This window comes from Pristiophorus japonicus, chromosome 8 (assembly GCF_044704955.1).
Source record: "Pristiophorus japonicus isolate sPriJap1 chromosome 8, sPriJap1.hap1, whole genome shotgun sequence".
NCBI classification, from domain to species: Eukaryota; Metazoa; Chordata; class Chondrichthyes; family Pristiophoridae; genus Pristiophorus; species Pristiophorus japonicus.
Window position 1 is genome coordinate 187,576,435 of NC_091984.1, and position 17,554 is coordinate 187,593,988.

At 44.5% G+C, this 17,554-nt stretch overlaps 1 protein-coding gene across 1 annotated transcript in view; it reads right to left on the bottom strand.

Moving 5' to 3' along the window:
• Positions 1 to 17,554, bottom strand: part of znrf3 (zinc and ring finger 3) — a 121,550-nt gene that overhangs the window by 33,115 nt on the left and 70,881 nt on the right. Inside the window, exon 3 of the mRNA XM_070887685.1 lies at positions 9,277 to 9,408. Coding sequence (XP_070743786.1) covers positions 9,277 to 9,408 — 132 coding nt within the window. The remainder of the gene's footprint in view (positions 1 to 9,276; positions 9,409 to 17,554) is intronic.

Sequence of the window (17,554 nt, forward strand, 5' to 3'; positions counted from 1 at the left end):
ATTGGAGCTTTCAAGACTGTGATCGATAGATTTCATTGGGTAAGGGTGTCCAGGGATATGGAGCTAAGGTAAATGGATGTGAAACATAGAAACCTAGAAAATAGGAGCAGTAGTAGGCCCTTCGAGCCTGTACCACCATTCAATGAGATCATGGCTGATCCTCTATCTCAACACCATATTGCCCCTTTTTCCCCATACCCCTTGATGCCTTTTGTGTCTAGAAGTCTAACTATCTCCTTCTTAAATATATTCAGTGACTTGGCCTCCACAGCCTTCTGTGGTAGAGAATTTCACAGGTTCACCACCCTCAGTGAAAACATTTCTCCTCATCTCTGTCCTAAAGTTTCTACCCCATATCCTGAGAGTGTGACCCCTTGTTCTAGACTTCCCAGCCAGGGGAAACATCCTCCCCACATCCAGTCTATCCAACCCTGTCAGAATTTTATACATTTCAATGTGATCCCCTCTTATTCTTCTAAACTCTAGTGAATACAGGCCTAGCCGTCCCAATCTCTCCTTGTGTGACAGTCCTGCCATCCCAGGAGTCAGTCTGGTAAACCTTCGCTGCACTCCCTCTATGGCAAGTATATCCTTTCTTGGGTAAGGAGAGCAAAACTGCACACAATACTCCAGGTGCGGTCTCACCAAAGCTCTGTATAACTGTAGTAAGACATCCTTGCTCCTGTACTCAAATTCTCTTGCAATGAAGGCCAACATACCATTTGCCTTCCTAACTGCTTGCTGCACCTGCATGTTTTCTTTCAATGACTGGTATACAAGGACACCCCAGGTCTCTTTGTACATTGACATTTCCCAAGCTATCACCATTTAAATAATACTTTATCTTTGTTTTTCCTACCAAAGTGGATAACTTCACATTTATCCATGTTATACTGCATCCGACATGTGTTTGCCCACTCACTCAACCTATCTAAATCGCCTTTCAGCATCTTTGCATCCTCCTCACAACCCCACCTAGTTTTGTGTCGTCAGCAAACTTGGAAATATTACACTTGGTTCCCTCATCCAAATCATTTATAGTGAATTGCTGGGGCCCCAAGCATTGATCATTGTGGTACTCCACTAGTCACTGTCCACCAGCCCGAAAGACCCAAATATTCCTGCTCTCTGTTTCCTGTCAGTTAACCGATTTTCAATCCATGCCAGTACATTACCCCCAATCCTATGTGCTTTAATTTTGCACACTAACCTCTTATGTGGGACTTTATCAATGCCTTCTGAAAATGAAAATACACGACATCCACTGGTTCTCCCTTATCTATTCCATCAGTTACATCCTTAAAAAACTTCAGTAGGTTTGTCAAACATGACTTTCCTTTCATAAATCCATGCTGACTTTGTCTAATCCCATTGATATTATTAAGCGTGCTGTTATCACATCCTTTATAATAGACCCTAGCATTTTCCCTACCACTGATGTCCCTTTTTTCTCTTTCCCTCCTTTTTTTAAAATAGTGGGGTTACATTTGCCACTCTCCAATCTGCAGGAACTGTTCCATAATCTATAGAATTTTGGAAGATGACAACCAATGCATCTACGATTTCCATGGCTACCTCTTTTAGTACTCTGGGATGCAGATCATCAGGTCCTGAGGATTTATCAATCTTCAGTCCCATTAGTTTCTCCAGCACTATTTTCTTATTAATAATTATTTCCTTTAATTCCTCTTGCTCATCAGACCTTTGGTTCTAGAAACATAGAAAATAGGTGCAGGAGTAGGCCATTGCTACTTTTTCTGGCAACTTTGTATAACTCCTCTTTGAATCTAATACTATCCTTAATTTCTTTTGTTAACTATGGTTGAGCTACAGATCAGCCATAATTCAGTTTAATGGTGGAGCAGGCTCGAGGGACTGAATGACCTCCTCCTCCTCCTCCTATGTTTGTAGATCTGTACAGGCCTGCAACACACTGCACAGATGCAATGAGAGTCTCTGAAAGTACAGGATTAAATATACACCATCTACCTAACACTTCTTCTCATCCCATCCTCAACACAGCTTTATTCAGTTTTACTCGTAACCTTACATTTTTATGCAGCTGCACAGTGTTTTATAAATTTGAACTGTTACCACATGCTCCAACATTACAGAATTGGGGTATCCACAGCACGAGCACTTTGCTCCGAATTTAAATAACATATGTTATTACAGATTTTACTTTGATCAAAGTTCCATTTCCGTTCTGTGAAGACTGAAATGAAAAGCTTATAATTATCCTTTCAATTTTTGATGAATATACTGCTTCATATTCTAGTAGTTTTACTTTTGATGCACGTTTATGGATACAAATTCGACACACATATTAAATGGACGCTATTTAAAAAGACTTTAAACTGATAAACAATAACTCTCAACATAGCTAGGCTGGGACAATCTTGATACATACAAGAACTGCTAAAAGCCTGCCGTGTTATATACTTTAACCCCTTCAAGTCCAATTTCCCCAGAGAATTGGTTTCAATTTAAAATGAATCCCTAGGTTTCCCTAATAGTTGAGTTGGTAAGTACTGGTCACAGTGTGGAGATGAGGCATAAAGAGCAGATAAATCCCAGTTCAGATCCTTTCCCAGCACTGCAGTGGCTAATTTCAGCCTGGGCAATGGTACAGGTTGGTGTAGTTAGTCACGTGGGCAATTATCCTGGGTGTCCATCGCGCCCAGTGTCTGGTAACCCCAGCTGGACGATGAGATTGTGTGGACACTGGGCGAGTGCAGGAATGGGCCCAGCTGTCAGTCGAATTACCTGCCAGTGTGGACAGATAAAGAATACGCACTTGGCTGAGGTACTAGCTGCAGCCCATGGAACCGTACTCCGGCACTACAGGAATGAAGAAATTGGAGAGGGCAGAAATAATTATTGACCCGTAATTTGCAGTCAGCAGCGAAGTGATGGCGATCACCGCTGACCTCTAAGAAAGCTGCGAGAACTTTAGCTTTCTCAATGTTTAATTGTAGGGGATTCCTAGGTGTAGAGCAGCAATGACATCATCAAGCTGTCTAAGCATCCAATCACATCATCAAGCTGTCTAAGCATCCAATCACATTAAAAAATTCTCAGACAGCAAACCAGGAAATGAAAAGCACTAGTTATCTGCACTTTAAAAAAATGTTAGAATAAAATAATGATTGGGACATACATATAGGGTTAAGGTAGAAGCTGAAATATCATGCACAAACTTCAAATTTATATATATCTAAAATTATAGTAATTTGGATCAGTGAAGAAATTTGACGTTCCCCAAATATGGTTTGTTTTTCATGGCCAGGATGGTTATTTGGCAGTCAATACGCTGTTAAACCCTAGTTACACCCATTCCAACAAGGCTCAACAATTAATAGGGTGTTGAACAGTGATATTAACACAGAGAAGCTGAAGTTTGCGCCAGTTCCATTGATTTCACTGATTGTTGGCTATGGGGGTGCCGGGTTCACAGCTCAGTTAGCGTTGGAGCAGTGAATGACTGACTGCAATTTTAATATTTCCACAGTTAGTTGCGCATGCACTAAATCCTGATGTTGGTCAGTTTCAGGTAGTTCGTTGTCATTACCCACCAGGCCATTATTTTTTTAAATGCTGAAACCAAGTGACAACCAGACCTTAGATTCTGACAGTTGATGAGCCCCTTATTATAGCCGTAAAGCGCAAATGGCTCTTGGTCATCATTATGTTGGCATTTCATCTTGAGCCATTTCAGAGACTGACATTAGGTTAAATGCTTCCCAGGATAATGATGAGGTCCCTTTAAATCCACTTGAATATATCTTATGTGTATTTCCAAATTCAATATGTTCCCTACTTTTAAGGATTATTGTAAATAGATTTTCCATTTGAATGGATATTACAAAAGTAGACTGAGATAAATACTCTTTTCCCTTTGTTACTATTTGTTTGCTGTGCTGGTATCTCAGACTTCCAATGAAGGGTTAGGCACATTTACCTAACAATTGTAAGATGGCAGTAACAGAACTTGAATATAAAGAAAGTCAAAGAAAATAAAGAGGCAGAGGTTATAGGGGATAGAAGTATTAAGGAAGATGAACTAGAAATGCTGCAAAACAGGTCTCAACTGATTAAAAAGAATGAACTTAATGATGCGTGCAATTAAAATCTAATTGATTCTCAGAACACACCTTCCACAGTCCACACTGAGCCTGCTGAAAAGGTTTGGGCATGTTTACTCTTTAATTTAGATTAGCTACAGGCAGTTTGTGGAAAGAGTCAAAGCCAGAAGGACTGATGAAATTCAAATGGATTTAATTCTGAAGTAGGATCAATTTAGTAATCAGACAATGGAACCTAGTTTCACCTGACTGGTGACTTGCTTCACATTCCTTGGAATTTTGCCTACTCGTGGAATTCCTACCTAAAGTTTGGGAATGTTTTCCAAAACATATCATCGGATACCGATATATCGGTGAAAATTATTGACATTACAATGGTTTTTAATTTTTTGCGCGTGTGTCCTCAGTAAATTTAAGTATATCAGTGGCAGCATTACTCCCACTCTCAGACCAGATATTACATGGGTAAGATGCAAGATGAAGCTTCCTTGCTCTGTCTCATTAATGTGGTTCAACTCCAGTCTCAGGACAGCATTATGGGATATTTTCATTCTCACACTAGCTACCTCCGTCACACCTTTGGGCGAGTTTGCCGATTACTTTTTTAGTTGTCAGATACTTTCTCAGCGGATTAATGCCCGCTATTGGATTTGGGTTCAGACCATCCAAACGTATGTTAGAGGCCCTTACAGACATCAGAAGGATGGAGACTCTGAGCTGAATTTAAAAATCAGGTCCCAAAATTGAAAGAACAGCATTCTTATCCACTGTACTACACAGTCCATCTACAAGATGCACGGCAGCTACTCAGAAAGGCGTCTTCGACAGCACCTCCCAAACCTGTGAGCTCTGCCACCTAGAAGGATAAGGGCAGCAGGTGCACCACCACCTCCAAGTCACACACTATCCTGACTTGGAAATATATCGTTGTTCCTTCATCGTCGCTGGGTCAAAATCCTAGAACTCCCTCTCTAACAGCACTGTAGGAGCGCCTTCATCACAGGGACTGCAGCGGCTCAAGGCGGCAGCTCACCAATCAAGGGCAATTAGGAGTGGGTAATAAATGCTGGCTTTGCCAGCAACGCCCATATCCCAGGAATACTTTTTTTTTTTAAAAAGTCCCCCAATGACCACTATTTTTGGGAGGTGAAATGTACTCTGACAGCCTTTCAACTCCCATTTCGTTGAACTATGTTACTTGCAGTTCATGTGCTACGCTCTTGTACAAATCGTGGAAGATGACAGGAGACTGCCTTTTTCGGAACGGTCAAAGTGGTTTAGGTATAGCTGTAAACTAATGTGCTTGTCTGAAAATTGGATCTACCAAGTACACTACAACAGCTGGAATTCACCATTTGAGATCCCAGGATAGAGAGTCTAAATCTAGACAGCTTACTGTTGCAGTTGTATAAGCAACTTCAAGCCACGTACACAAATGTACATTTTGATTTTTTTTAAAAAAAGAGAGCTTTTCCTCCCTTTATATTCATTTAAAGTTGTGACTAGAAAGAGCCCTGACTGCAGCCGGCAGCCATTTGGCAGTTCGGTGCCACTACCCAGCAAAAATATTCTTTTGATCTTTAATTCAACTTATCAATCAAGTCAGGCAATAGAGCCTGTGGCAAAACAGTACATAGGCAAGGCCAGGGCCTCTGCAGTAGCAGCAGAAATAAAACAAGTGCACAAAAGGAAATATATTTGCATGCCTCCCATTTTCCATTCGTAAAAAGAAAGGTGAAATGATCCCTTCTGTGGAAAGAATGAAAAACAACTCCCAGATGAAAAAAAAAGGACATACAACACAGTACTCCAAACCAAAAGAATGTATTTTTTAATAGAGAAAGGAATGGAGCCAAAAGGCCAGCATTGAGAAAAGCAAGAAGGCTGTAAGCTCAATTCTGACATAGCTATTGGCAAAGTTTGAGTCACAAAAGGCATGAAATTAAATCTGAGTAAAAGAATTCTTACAAAAGCACGGAGCTATAAATAATTCACAATAGGAACTGGTAAGATTAATGGGCTGTCATTTCTCATAAGTTGAGGGTGTTAACTTAATATCAGAAGACCTTGTTCCCTTACATCACTGATTTAACCTGCCCCGTAAGGCTCCAACATAAAGGGCCCAAGTTTCCACATGTTTTGCGCCTGATTTTTAGGAGCAACTGGTGGAGAACGGACTATCTTAGAAATTGCAATTCTCCACATTTTTTTTTCTGCAGTTCTAGTCAGGTAGAACAGTTCTACTTTGGAACAGAATTTTTTCTTCAAAGGGGGCGTGTCCGGCCACTGACGCCTGATTTGAAAGTTTCCACAGTGAAAACATACTCCAAACTAAAGTAGAATGGAGCAAGTGAAGATTTTTGTAGAACTGAAAAAACCTGTTCAACACATTAAAAAATCAGGCGCAGGTTACAAATTAGGCGTCCAGAACGAGGTGGGGGGGGGGGGGGGGGGGGGAAGGGAACTCATTAAATTCTATAATAAATCCTTATTTATACTTATACAAATATTATACAAATAAATCCAACCTGAATAAACATTTATAAGCAAAGAAAAGATTAAATAAACCATCTTCCTACCTGTGTGAAAGTGCTTCAGGCAGGCCTTTCGGGACCGAAGGCTGCCGGCCCGTCCCCAGCACCAGATTTACAGGTAGGTGGCGTTGGGTTGGATTGCGTCGGGTCAGGGGGGAAGGAAGAGGGAGGAGAGGGAGCGAGGGGGGACAGGGAGAGGGAGAGGGGGGGGAGGAGGGAGAGGGGGGGAGAGGGAGAGAGAGGGGGGGAGGTCAGGTCGGATCCAGTCCAGGAGCGGGAGTCGGGTCGGGTCCAGTGGGGGGGGGGGGTCGGGTCAGTCGGGGGAGGGGGGGGGGGCGCGGGTGTCGGGTCTGGTCCGGAGGCGGGGAGGGGGCGGGGAGCGGGTGTCGGGTCTGGTCCGGAGGCAGGGAGGGGGCGGGGAGCGGGTGTCGGGTCTGGTCCGGAGGCAGGGAGGGGGCGGGGAGCGGGTGTCGGGTCTGGTCCGGAGGCAGGGAGGGGGCGGGGAGCGGGTGTCGGGTCTGGTCCGGAGGCAGGGAGGGGGCGGGGAGCGGGTGTCGGGTCTGGTCCGGAGGCAGGGGGGGGCGGGGAGCGGGTGTCGGGTCTGGTCCGGAGGCAGGGAGGGGGCGGGGAGCGGGTGTCGGGTCTGGTCCGGAGGCAGGGGGGGGCGGGGAGCGGGTGTCGGGTCTGGTCCGGAGGCAGGGAGGGGGCGGGGAGCGGGTGTCGGGTCTGGTCCGGAGGCAGGGAGGGGGCGGGGAGCGGGTGTCGGGTCTGGTCCGGAGGCAGGGAGGGGGCGGGGAGCGGGTGTCGGGTCTGGTCGGCGGGGGGGGGGGGGAGCGGGTGTCGGGTCTGGTCCGGAGGCAGGGGGGAGCGGGGAGCGAGTGTCGGGTCTGGTCGGGGGGGGGGGGGGGAGCGGGTGTCGGGTCTGGTCTGGAGGCAGGGGGGGGGGCGGGGAGCGAGTGTCGGGTCTGGTCGGGGGGGGGGGGGAGCAGGAGCTGGCCGTGGGAGGAGCCTTATTCACGCAGCCCCAGTGAGGCCATTCAGCCAGGGCTAGGGGCTGCATGCTTCGGGCCCCTCCCACACAGTTCGGCGCCTGGAGCTACTGCACTTGCGTGCCCACTGTAGCGCGCGTGTGCAGAGGTCCCGGCACTGTTTTCAGCGCAGGGACCTGGCTCCGCCCCCCCACAGCTCCTGCTGCGCTGCGCCGAGAGCCAGAGGACCTGCAGGGAGGTGGAGAATACGGAGGATTTTTTTAGGCGCACTTTGTGGCACGAAAAACGGGCGCCCAGATCGGGACTGCGCCGTTCTAGGCGCGTGTGGAAACTTGGGCCCATTGAAGGGACTTAATTCACAATAGAATATCCTTGATAATTTTGATCCATAGTTTTGTCCTAGATTTCCCCCCCACCCCCACCCATCCCGCGGGCTGCTGCGGCCTTCCTCAGACTTCGACTATGTGCTTCAATCCTCAGCTTCGAAAATGTTCACCTTTCATGAGAAAACTTGAGCAAAAACTAAATGCTGATCCCTAATTATACCTTTAAAGAAACAGAGTCCGACTATGCGACCCACTATATTGAAAAAAAAACATTGAAAAGAACTCTGATGAACTTTAAAACTCTGATGAACTTTATCAGCCATGTTTTTGGATATTCCTGTTGAACTTCTTTTGTATATTTTTGTATTAATAGTGACTGATTCAATCATTCAAGGAACCAACTTAATATAGGAAATCTTCCTGCTATGTTTATAATGTCCCCAATAGCAACTATAGCAACCACAGGAAAGCTTTGTTCTAAAGAGGAATTAAGGAACAGAATTACTACATACAGAAACTCTCTGTAGCACTCTGAGTAAGTGACCATCTTTCAATGTTAAGCCAGCAACAAAACACCATCAGGATTGGTAACTTTCCAGTTAGTTTCACGCTACGATGTCACCAGTACCCACCATTTAATGAGCCATTTTATGTGAGTGAAATCCACCACAAGATTATCTTTGTGTGATGCCTTCATAATACTGGTGCCAAGAAGTGGGGGTGAGTGGTCGGGAGTTTGAGGGTTTGGCGGTGGTGGGGTCGGGGGTTTGGCGGTGGTGGGGTCGGGGGTTTGGCGGTGGTGGGGTTGGGGGTTTGGCGGTGGTGAGGTCGGAGGTGGCGAGTGGTCGATGGTTTGGGGGTGTTGAGGGGCGAGTGGTCGGGGGGTGATAGGGTCGGGGGTTTGAGGGTGGTGGGATTGGGTGGTCAGGGGTTTGGGGGTGGTGGGGAAAGAGGTTGTCTATGGACAGCAGCAGACCCGAGTTGGAGCTGTGAGTTTAGATGAGGTTAGATTCTGTGGTTTGGGGCATCAAGGAGTATTTATGTATAATTTTCCCTTGGGAGATTACGCAGGTGGGGCAGTCTGTGATGGGGTAGATTGTATATGTTCTGTGCAATATGCAGACTTGACAGTCGGAATGTCAGAAGAAAAAAAAAACAAGTGTGCACACTGATTGAGACAAGTAAAAAAAAGTTTCAGATACTTAATGGGGCAGGATTGGAGATGGAAATCATTTTCATGGGTACCGTGCATCCAGAAAGCTCCTTGCTCGCTTTCAATTACAATTGGGAGTACTGAACAGGACTTCAATGATGGAGATTAAAGTGTTTGCTTCATCCTTACCCGTGGTGGTCGATGTTGGATCCGTGCTCGCGCCACTTTCTGCTTGTTAACGATATTCATTAATCTCACTGCATCAACGCCTTTGACATAAACCACAGGCCGTTTCAGTGGGTCTTCGGAGCCTTGATTCAACTGCAAAACAGAAGAAAGCAACATCAGCACGGTAGCCATAGGATTTACAGTACAGAAACAGGCCATTCGGCCCAACAGGTCCATGCCAATGTTTATGCTCCACACAAGCCTCCTCCCACTCTACATCATCTAACCCCCATCAGCATGCCCTTCTATTAATTTCTCCTTCATATGCTTATCTAGCTTCCCTTAAATGCATCTATGTTATTTGTCCCAACCACTCCATGTGGTAGCAAGTTCCACATTCTAACCTCTTTCTGGGTAAAGAAATTTCTCCTGAATTCCTTTTTGGACTTATCAGTGACTATCTTATATTTATGTCCTGTAGTAAGAGGTACTGTGAAGTGCTGCACAAAATGGTTGATTCTTAACTGCCCTCGGAAGTGTTCTAGCAAGCCTCTCGGTTGGACTGCAGCGGTTCAAGAATAAGGTCCACCACTACCTTCTCGGGGAACCAAGGATGGACAGTAAATGCCAGCCTTGCCAGCGACGCCAACATTACACAAATTTTTTTTTTTTAAAAAGGAATTAAAAAAATTAAGCACAGGAATTGTTTTAAGTCCCTGAATGCACTTGGGTCTGATTATTAGATTAAAAGTTGACCTGATAGACAGAGGTACAGTAGTTGATAGTGTTACCTTTAACAGTAGCCTGTGTATTTTGAGCTTTTTTTGGGCTTCGGATGACGTCTATCCACAGTTCTGGTCATCATGGGAGGTTCAAATAATGTTTGCTGTGAGCCCTTAATTGGCTGTGGGATGGGATAGCTTCTAACAGTTGAGCTTTGAAGTGAGAGCAGGATGGAAATGGAAAAGTTGCTGTAGCTATCGTCAGTAGGGAGCAGGAAGAAACATTGTGTGTCAAGAGTCGGAGGTGCTCAAAGTACTTCAGAGCTGACCAAACAGCTGGAAATGACAGCATGGAGGCAAGATTGCACAGAGAGGAGAAAGACAACTGAAGAACTTGTGTTATCAAACAGTTACAATTGTAATCTGGTGGCACAAAGATCTGGCAGATCCTTTAGAAAAAACTCAGGCCCTTAGAATAATCAGTGGGGTATTGGTGCACGAATGCAGTGTGTGTTTTTATGGAACTTCTCTTTCTGCTATTTTGATAGAGGCATTAACTGTTTTGAGATAAATGTGGTAATGTCTCTGATAAAATAATGGTAGAATTTCACAATCACATTCACACTTGCTCATTAGTATCCCATGGAATCAGTTTGGGGCTTAGAATTTCAGGGTACATTCACACTATAACAGTTGTGTTGGTGCTACACTTATAGCAATATCTAAGTGATACTGCAGACCATTCCTTGGACTGAGGAGTATTATTATTTTACAGGACATGTTCTGTTTCAAATGTCACATGCATGTCAAGCTAGAAGATGAGCTAATGCTGACACAGTACCCAAAATATCGACTACTGTCCAACGGCCTTGATTATAAGCATATGACATTTGACAAGTACTTACCCTTTGTGCCTAGGGTTGCCAACTCATGTTGGACGTATTCCTGGAGGTTTCATCACATGACCTCCAGCCCCCCTGCCCTTACACTCCTGTCATTGGTTGCCCCACATGTCCATCCTCATGGTGCACCGCCTTCTCATGGCCAATCGTAAAGCAAACTGACTCATCATTACCCAATTGGATGATACTTGACTATCAGTCAAACATCCTTTTATCCCCTGTCCAATGTTTTTATAACTACTAAACCATAGTGTTAAAAAGATTTTTTTTCAAAACACAATGTTTTATTGCCCTTATGATTTTTCTCCGGGGTTACTCACAGTAGTGCCCTGGAAATTAGTCTTTAATTCCTGGAGACTCCACAGCAATCCTGGAGGGTTGGAAAGCCCATTAGCCCCACAAGTTCTAGGTATATGCTACATTCCTTTTCTTGGGTTGGAGGAGATAAAGATGTTGAAAGCAACCAAGTTGATGGTGCTATTCTAGGGGGTGTCTGTGAGCATGCTCCCCTGGCAAATTTTTTAATTTTTATATTAAGAATGATACATTCTGGTTAAGGTTAAGCACTTTCATATTTCACAACTGTGAGATTTTGAGTGTTAAAAGGAAAAAAAAGTGACTATGGATTTTCAACAGACCAATCAGACTGCCACTCCTCCAAAAGTTACGTCAACAGTCACTGTCTGACATTCAACCACATCCACCACACTCTTTCCACCCGGTATAGAGGTACTATACACCATCCAACCTGTCTGCAGTGACATTCTCTCCTCCTCTAACCCTTCCAGATCATACTGGGTGGCTTAGTGGTTAGCACCCTTGCCTCGGAGTCAGAAGGTTGTGGGATCAAGTCCCACTCCAGGGACTTGAGCACACAAATCTAAGCCGACACTCCAGTGCAGTACTGAGGGAGTGCTGCACTGTTGGAGGTGCCGTCTTCCGGATGAAACGTTAAACCGAGGCCCCGTCTGCTCTCTCAGATGGACGTAAAAGATCCCAAGGCACTATTTCGAAGAAGAGCAGGGGAGTTATCCCTGGTGTCCTGGCCAATATTTAGCCCTCAATCAACATAACAAAACAAACAGATTATCTGGTCATTATCACATTGCTGTTTGTGGGAGCTTGCTGTGCGCACGTTGGCTGCCACCTTTCCCACATTACAACAATAACTACACTCCAAAAGTACTTCATTGGCTGTAAAGTGCTTTGGGACATCTGGTGGTCATCAAAGGCGCCAAATAAATGCAAATCTTTCTTTCTACCTCTTCCCCATTCCAGCTCACACATTCAAGTTGAGACCTACCCCACCCCATCGCCCCGGTTGAAACTGGCATCATCCACCCGATCACAATGCACCAGCATCCTGGCTCCTGCCCTCTTTCCTTTCCTTCTCTTTCCCCTCAGTGCTATTTAAACTCCATGTTCTGTGGCTATTTGAAGTTATTCCAGCTACTGCCTTCTGTGGGAGTTCGTATTCTTAGGAGAATTCTCCTCTAAAGTATGCAGCAGTCAGGATCGCTTCAAGCAGCAGCATGATGTGGGTTAGGTTAGGAGCAGCACGAAGCAGAGAGGGGCCTGGTCTACAGTGATGTTTACAGTGAGGCATGCAGACAGAACACTGATGGTCAACATGTTTGACATGCCTTAAAAAGCTGATTCGATGTTTGTGCCTAAAAGGTAGCTTCAGTTTAATATCTTATTTTTTTCTTGACCAGTGCCAAGTTGGCTGCATTTTAAACTGCCTGGAGCAACTCATTCCTTGGAGACATTTCCAGCCGAGCATTGGGAGTTTTGAGGATTGGTGTATATTGTTCTACTTCTCTGTAAATTATTTTATTCAGGTTAAAACAACAGATAAAGGAATAGCATAAATACACGAGTATTTACACAGCATAATCTCGACACCGAAACACCTCCTCCTAACCTGCCTCTGATTGTTTTAAAGTGTATAACACAAGGGATGAGAAGCAGACACCAAGTTTGCCAATTTAGAGGGACACGATTGCCCCTTATTCCTTTAAATCATTCCCATACAGAAACACCAAACCAGTTGCACGAAAGAATCCTATGTAAGCTGACTTAAATTCAAGTAATAGTCATTCGTTGGTGACCAGGTATATGTTAACATAATAACAAAACCAATGAGCCTTACCTATCGCTTCCTCGTCCGAGAAACTCTAACCACTTTTCCCATTCATGACATCAAAGAAGCCACAGTTAATGACAGTTCTTGGGCCGAGCTATAAATCTTTTATTAATTTTCAACTGCTCGCTGTAATTTAGCCCTGGGTCTTTGACTAGTTCAAACTATTCCCTTCAACATTCGCCGTTCCTGCCCAGACAGCAATACCAGTGTTTACCTGGAGGGGTGGAGGGCTTTTCAATGTTGGCTATTATAAAGCAGCCAAAGAAATGCAGAGAGGAATGTGCATTCCTGTGCATTCCAATGACAGAGATTGAGGGAGTCTGAGAGACAAGAGTAGTGTTTGGTCTTTTTTTTGATCTTTTGTGATTGGCAAGGTGGACTGCCCTGGCCTCTTTTCAGTGCTGCACATTCCTATTTAATATCCTAAGAAACATAAAAGGGAAACATTTGCAAATGTGATAGATGTTTGCTCTCTGGGGCGCTCGTTTATGTAACAGGCCAACACCGACAGCTCAGCCCAGAACCTTCAAAAGTGAAGCTCTGCTAAAACCAGGGACCAGGAGAGCACCCTGGGTTTGATCCCTGATCTGTGGAGAGTTACCGCTCTCGAGAAGGACCCTGGTTTGGTGGCAGTGTCAGTCAGTCTTCTTGCCATGGGACGGAGAAGGGAAAATGTAGCTTGGGATAACACGCCCACTCCACCTCCTGCCCACTGTCCGGTGAGCCCTGCTGGACAGCGCAGTGCGTGTGTGAATGTTGGGGGAGGGTAGGATCTGATGTGGCTGCAATGCCACCTCAAACGCTCGGATAGGATGCTGTGATATATTCAACAAAAATTTCAGCTAGGACATCCAGAAATCCTATCCTCATCGCCAATGTGATGTATTCTTATGACATCACTAAGAAGCACACACTACAAGATGGCTCTTAACATAACATGTCATTATGTGACTTTGCCACATGATCTTTTATTATTTACATCAGTAGTTGCACTACATCAGTACTCCACTAGGTAGAGCAGTAATCCACTAGAGGGAGCTCTATTACAGATGCCACCACTCACTACCCAGGCTCAGGCATGAAGAAACCACTCGCATGAGGTAGCGAGCGAGGGCCAGCACCTGTACCCCAGCGCGAGTTTGTTTCAGGCGAAGCAGGGAGCAAATCGGGGGGGACACAGTTCAGAAGTGATTGATAGATTTCTGCTTAAGCAGGGAGTTGGAAATATTAGTCCAGGTCCTGAGAAAAAACCTAAATTCTAAGGCCACTTTTCATTCCTAAAGTTTATTATAAGTAACTTGAGATTCATTTATACGGTTTGTGCTGCTTTTTGCTGAAGGATGCATAACATTTAGCTATTAGATTAGTTAGTGGCCATTCAACACTATAACCGATTTACGCCGATGATGATGTTGGGTCAATTCCTCCTTCAACCAATAACAGTATCTGTTTTCCTCTGTACTGATGACCTACTAAAGCAATCATGGGAATAAACTTTCAAACGTGTGATTTTTGAGAATTCTGTTTTGTTGGTCGGCTTGTTGATTGCAGAGACAGAGACACCTTTTTCTGTTGAGGTGAATTTCACCCTTTAGTAACAGAAAAAAGGACTGTATACTAAAGAAAAAAGAACTTGCACTTGTGCATTACAGCCATTGCAGCACTTTAGAAGTATCGTCTCTCTTGAATAGTGCTGTGGGATCTTTTATGTCCAACTGATGGGGCAGACAGGGCCTGGGTTTGGCGTCTCATCCGAAAGACGCCACGTTTAACAGTGCAGCACTCCTTCAGTACGGCACTGTAGTGTCAGCCTAGATTATGTGCTCAAGTCTCTGGAGTGGGACTTGAACCCACGAACTTCTGACTCAGAGGCAAGAGTGCTATCGATTGAGCCATGGCTGACATTACTCCAAACCACTGCCAATCAGGCTTAAAGAGAAAGCTGGGCCTATGACTGAGCCTAAGTGCTGGGACTGAACTAATTGATGCAGTGCAATATTACTGTGCACCAAGTGACTCTTTGGCCCCAAGTTTCCACATGATTTGCTCCTGATTTTTAGGAGCAACCGGTGGAGAACGGAGTATCTTAGAAATCGGAATTCTCCACATTTAAGTTTTCTGCAGTTCTAGTCAGGTAGAACAGATTCACTTTTGAACAGAATTTTTTTTTCAAAAGGGGGCGTGTCCGGCCACTGACGCCTGATTTGAAAGTTTCCACAGTGAAAACGTACTCCAAACTAACTTAGAATGGAGCAAGTGAAGATTTTTGTAGGCTTGAAAAAACCTTGTCTACACATTAAAAAATCAGGCGCAGGTTACAAATTAGGCGTCGGGAACAAGGTGGGGTGGGGAGGGGGGGAGGGGGGGCGGGGAAGGGAAGTCATTATATTCTACAATAAATCCTTAGTTATACTTATACAAATATTATACAAATAAATCCAACCTGAATAAAAATTTATAAGCAAAGAAAAGATTAAATAAACCATGTTCCTACCTGTGTGAAAGTGCTTCAGGCAGGCCTTTCAGGCAGCGGTTTGCCGTTGGGCCCGACCGACGGCAGGGGGAGGGAGGGAGAAGGCTGCAGGAAGCCTCAGTACTTGAGGCAGCCGTTTGCCGTCAGGCCCGACGCACGGCAGGGGGAGAAAGCTGCAAGAAGCCTCAGTGCTGATCATGGAAGGGCAATGTGGTTTTATTAAAAAATGTGAAAAATTGAACAGCTGCAAAGAATTTGAATAGTCTCAAACAAGTGCATGTGTCCCGTTTATCACAGTCTATCTTTAATTACAGAATGCACTCCCTCACCCTCACACACAGAAATATCAAGAAAATTAAAATACAAGCCTTTGCAAGGGTTCAATAAACAAATTTTCACTTTTTCTGCAGCACTTTTTAAAATGGTCGAGTGCCAATGTTTCCTTCAAACTGCGCATGCGCGAACGCTCCAACGCGCACGCGCAGGATTGCCGGCACGAAAAAAACTCATTTAAATTGTACCCGCCCCCTCCTACTTACAAAATCAGCGCGAGTGATAGGCGCCGCCCCCTGGGCGCCGCGCCAAGCAGACATCGAGCTGCAAAGCGTTCGAGAATAGCGCGTTTTTTTTCAGGCGCGAAAAACGGGCGCCCAGCTCGGAGTGGCACCTGTTTTGCCGCGTGTGGAAACTTGGGGCCTTTAAAAGGGAAAATATTATGCATACATATTCACTGCTCCAGGCTGATGTGACTTATTTGGGAAATGATCATTCCAATCTAAAATAATGCATAAAGGTAAACAATTTGTGAATAAATCTTGCATGTTATTTTGCCATAATCAACTGCAACTGGCCCCTTGATAATGTTGAAATAATGAATCTGGATCAATAATTCATGCATGAATTGTCTATCATTTGACAAAGAAAAAATGCAAATAAAATTAAATTGTTCTCACTAGCTTCACAGCACTTTAGATAGAAAGGGAGCATATCCCTCTCGCTACCCGTCTATCTATACTGGCAGATCTCCTGTGGTGTTACTCACAGAAGATATGTTACTTTACAGCGGTGCATTAAACAAAGTGTGGCAGATATAGTGTTACAGGAAGTAAATGTGACACTTTACAGGAAGAGCATGCTATAACACAGGATTTGAGATATAGATAAATAATCTATATTGAAAGAACTTGCATTTAAATAGTGTCTTTCATGTCCTCAGGATGTGCTTTAAAGCCTTTTCAAACATAGTCACTGTTGTTAAAAAAATAATGCTACCATGGGATGGGTTTATTGGCATCAATCGGATCTCAGATCTTAAATGGCAGTTCTGAACTTCCCCCGGTTTTGCTCTTGGAGTTTGTGACAATACCTGAATCTTTCGATGGTACAGCAAGTTTGAGGTCTCCTCTGGTCGTTTTATGTAGAAACAGCATGAAGATGTTCACAAACCTTCTTCGCTATTTCCAAATGAACATGGGGCAGATCTTGACTCTGTGAGACAGTGTAACATGGGCGATAGTGGATCGTGACTCTCACAGCGTAACCCAGACGATAGTGGATCATGACTGTGTGCGACAGTGTAACACGGGCAATAACAAGTCTGCCACCCACTTTACATCTCTTCCAATTTTTTGAAGTCAATGGAAATAAAAATCACTTGAGCCCATTTTTCACTATTTCAAAGTATACCCCCAAGTTTCCAGTTTCAATCAAAATGCCAAATACGGGAAGCCATCACAAACACATTCACAATCTCTCTACGCATGACGACTAACCCCTTTGTACTCATGCCTGGAAACTCATTGTTTGATAAACATAGCTATACAGGTGGTCCAAGGAACGAAAGACCCGGCACATACGTAGTGTTCAGCACAACTTTGGGACGTCGCGGAGCATTTCACAGTCAATTAAGTACTGTTGAAGTATAAAAGTGCCAAGTTGCACTGTCAGAATGCTATTACAGTAACTCATGCTGATAGGAAACTAGTTCAGAGGAAAGTTCCCTATTCAGAGATGTAGACTGTTTGGGAGACATCTTGCCGTTAAACAGTTACTGTTC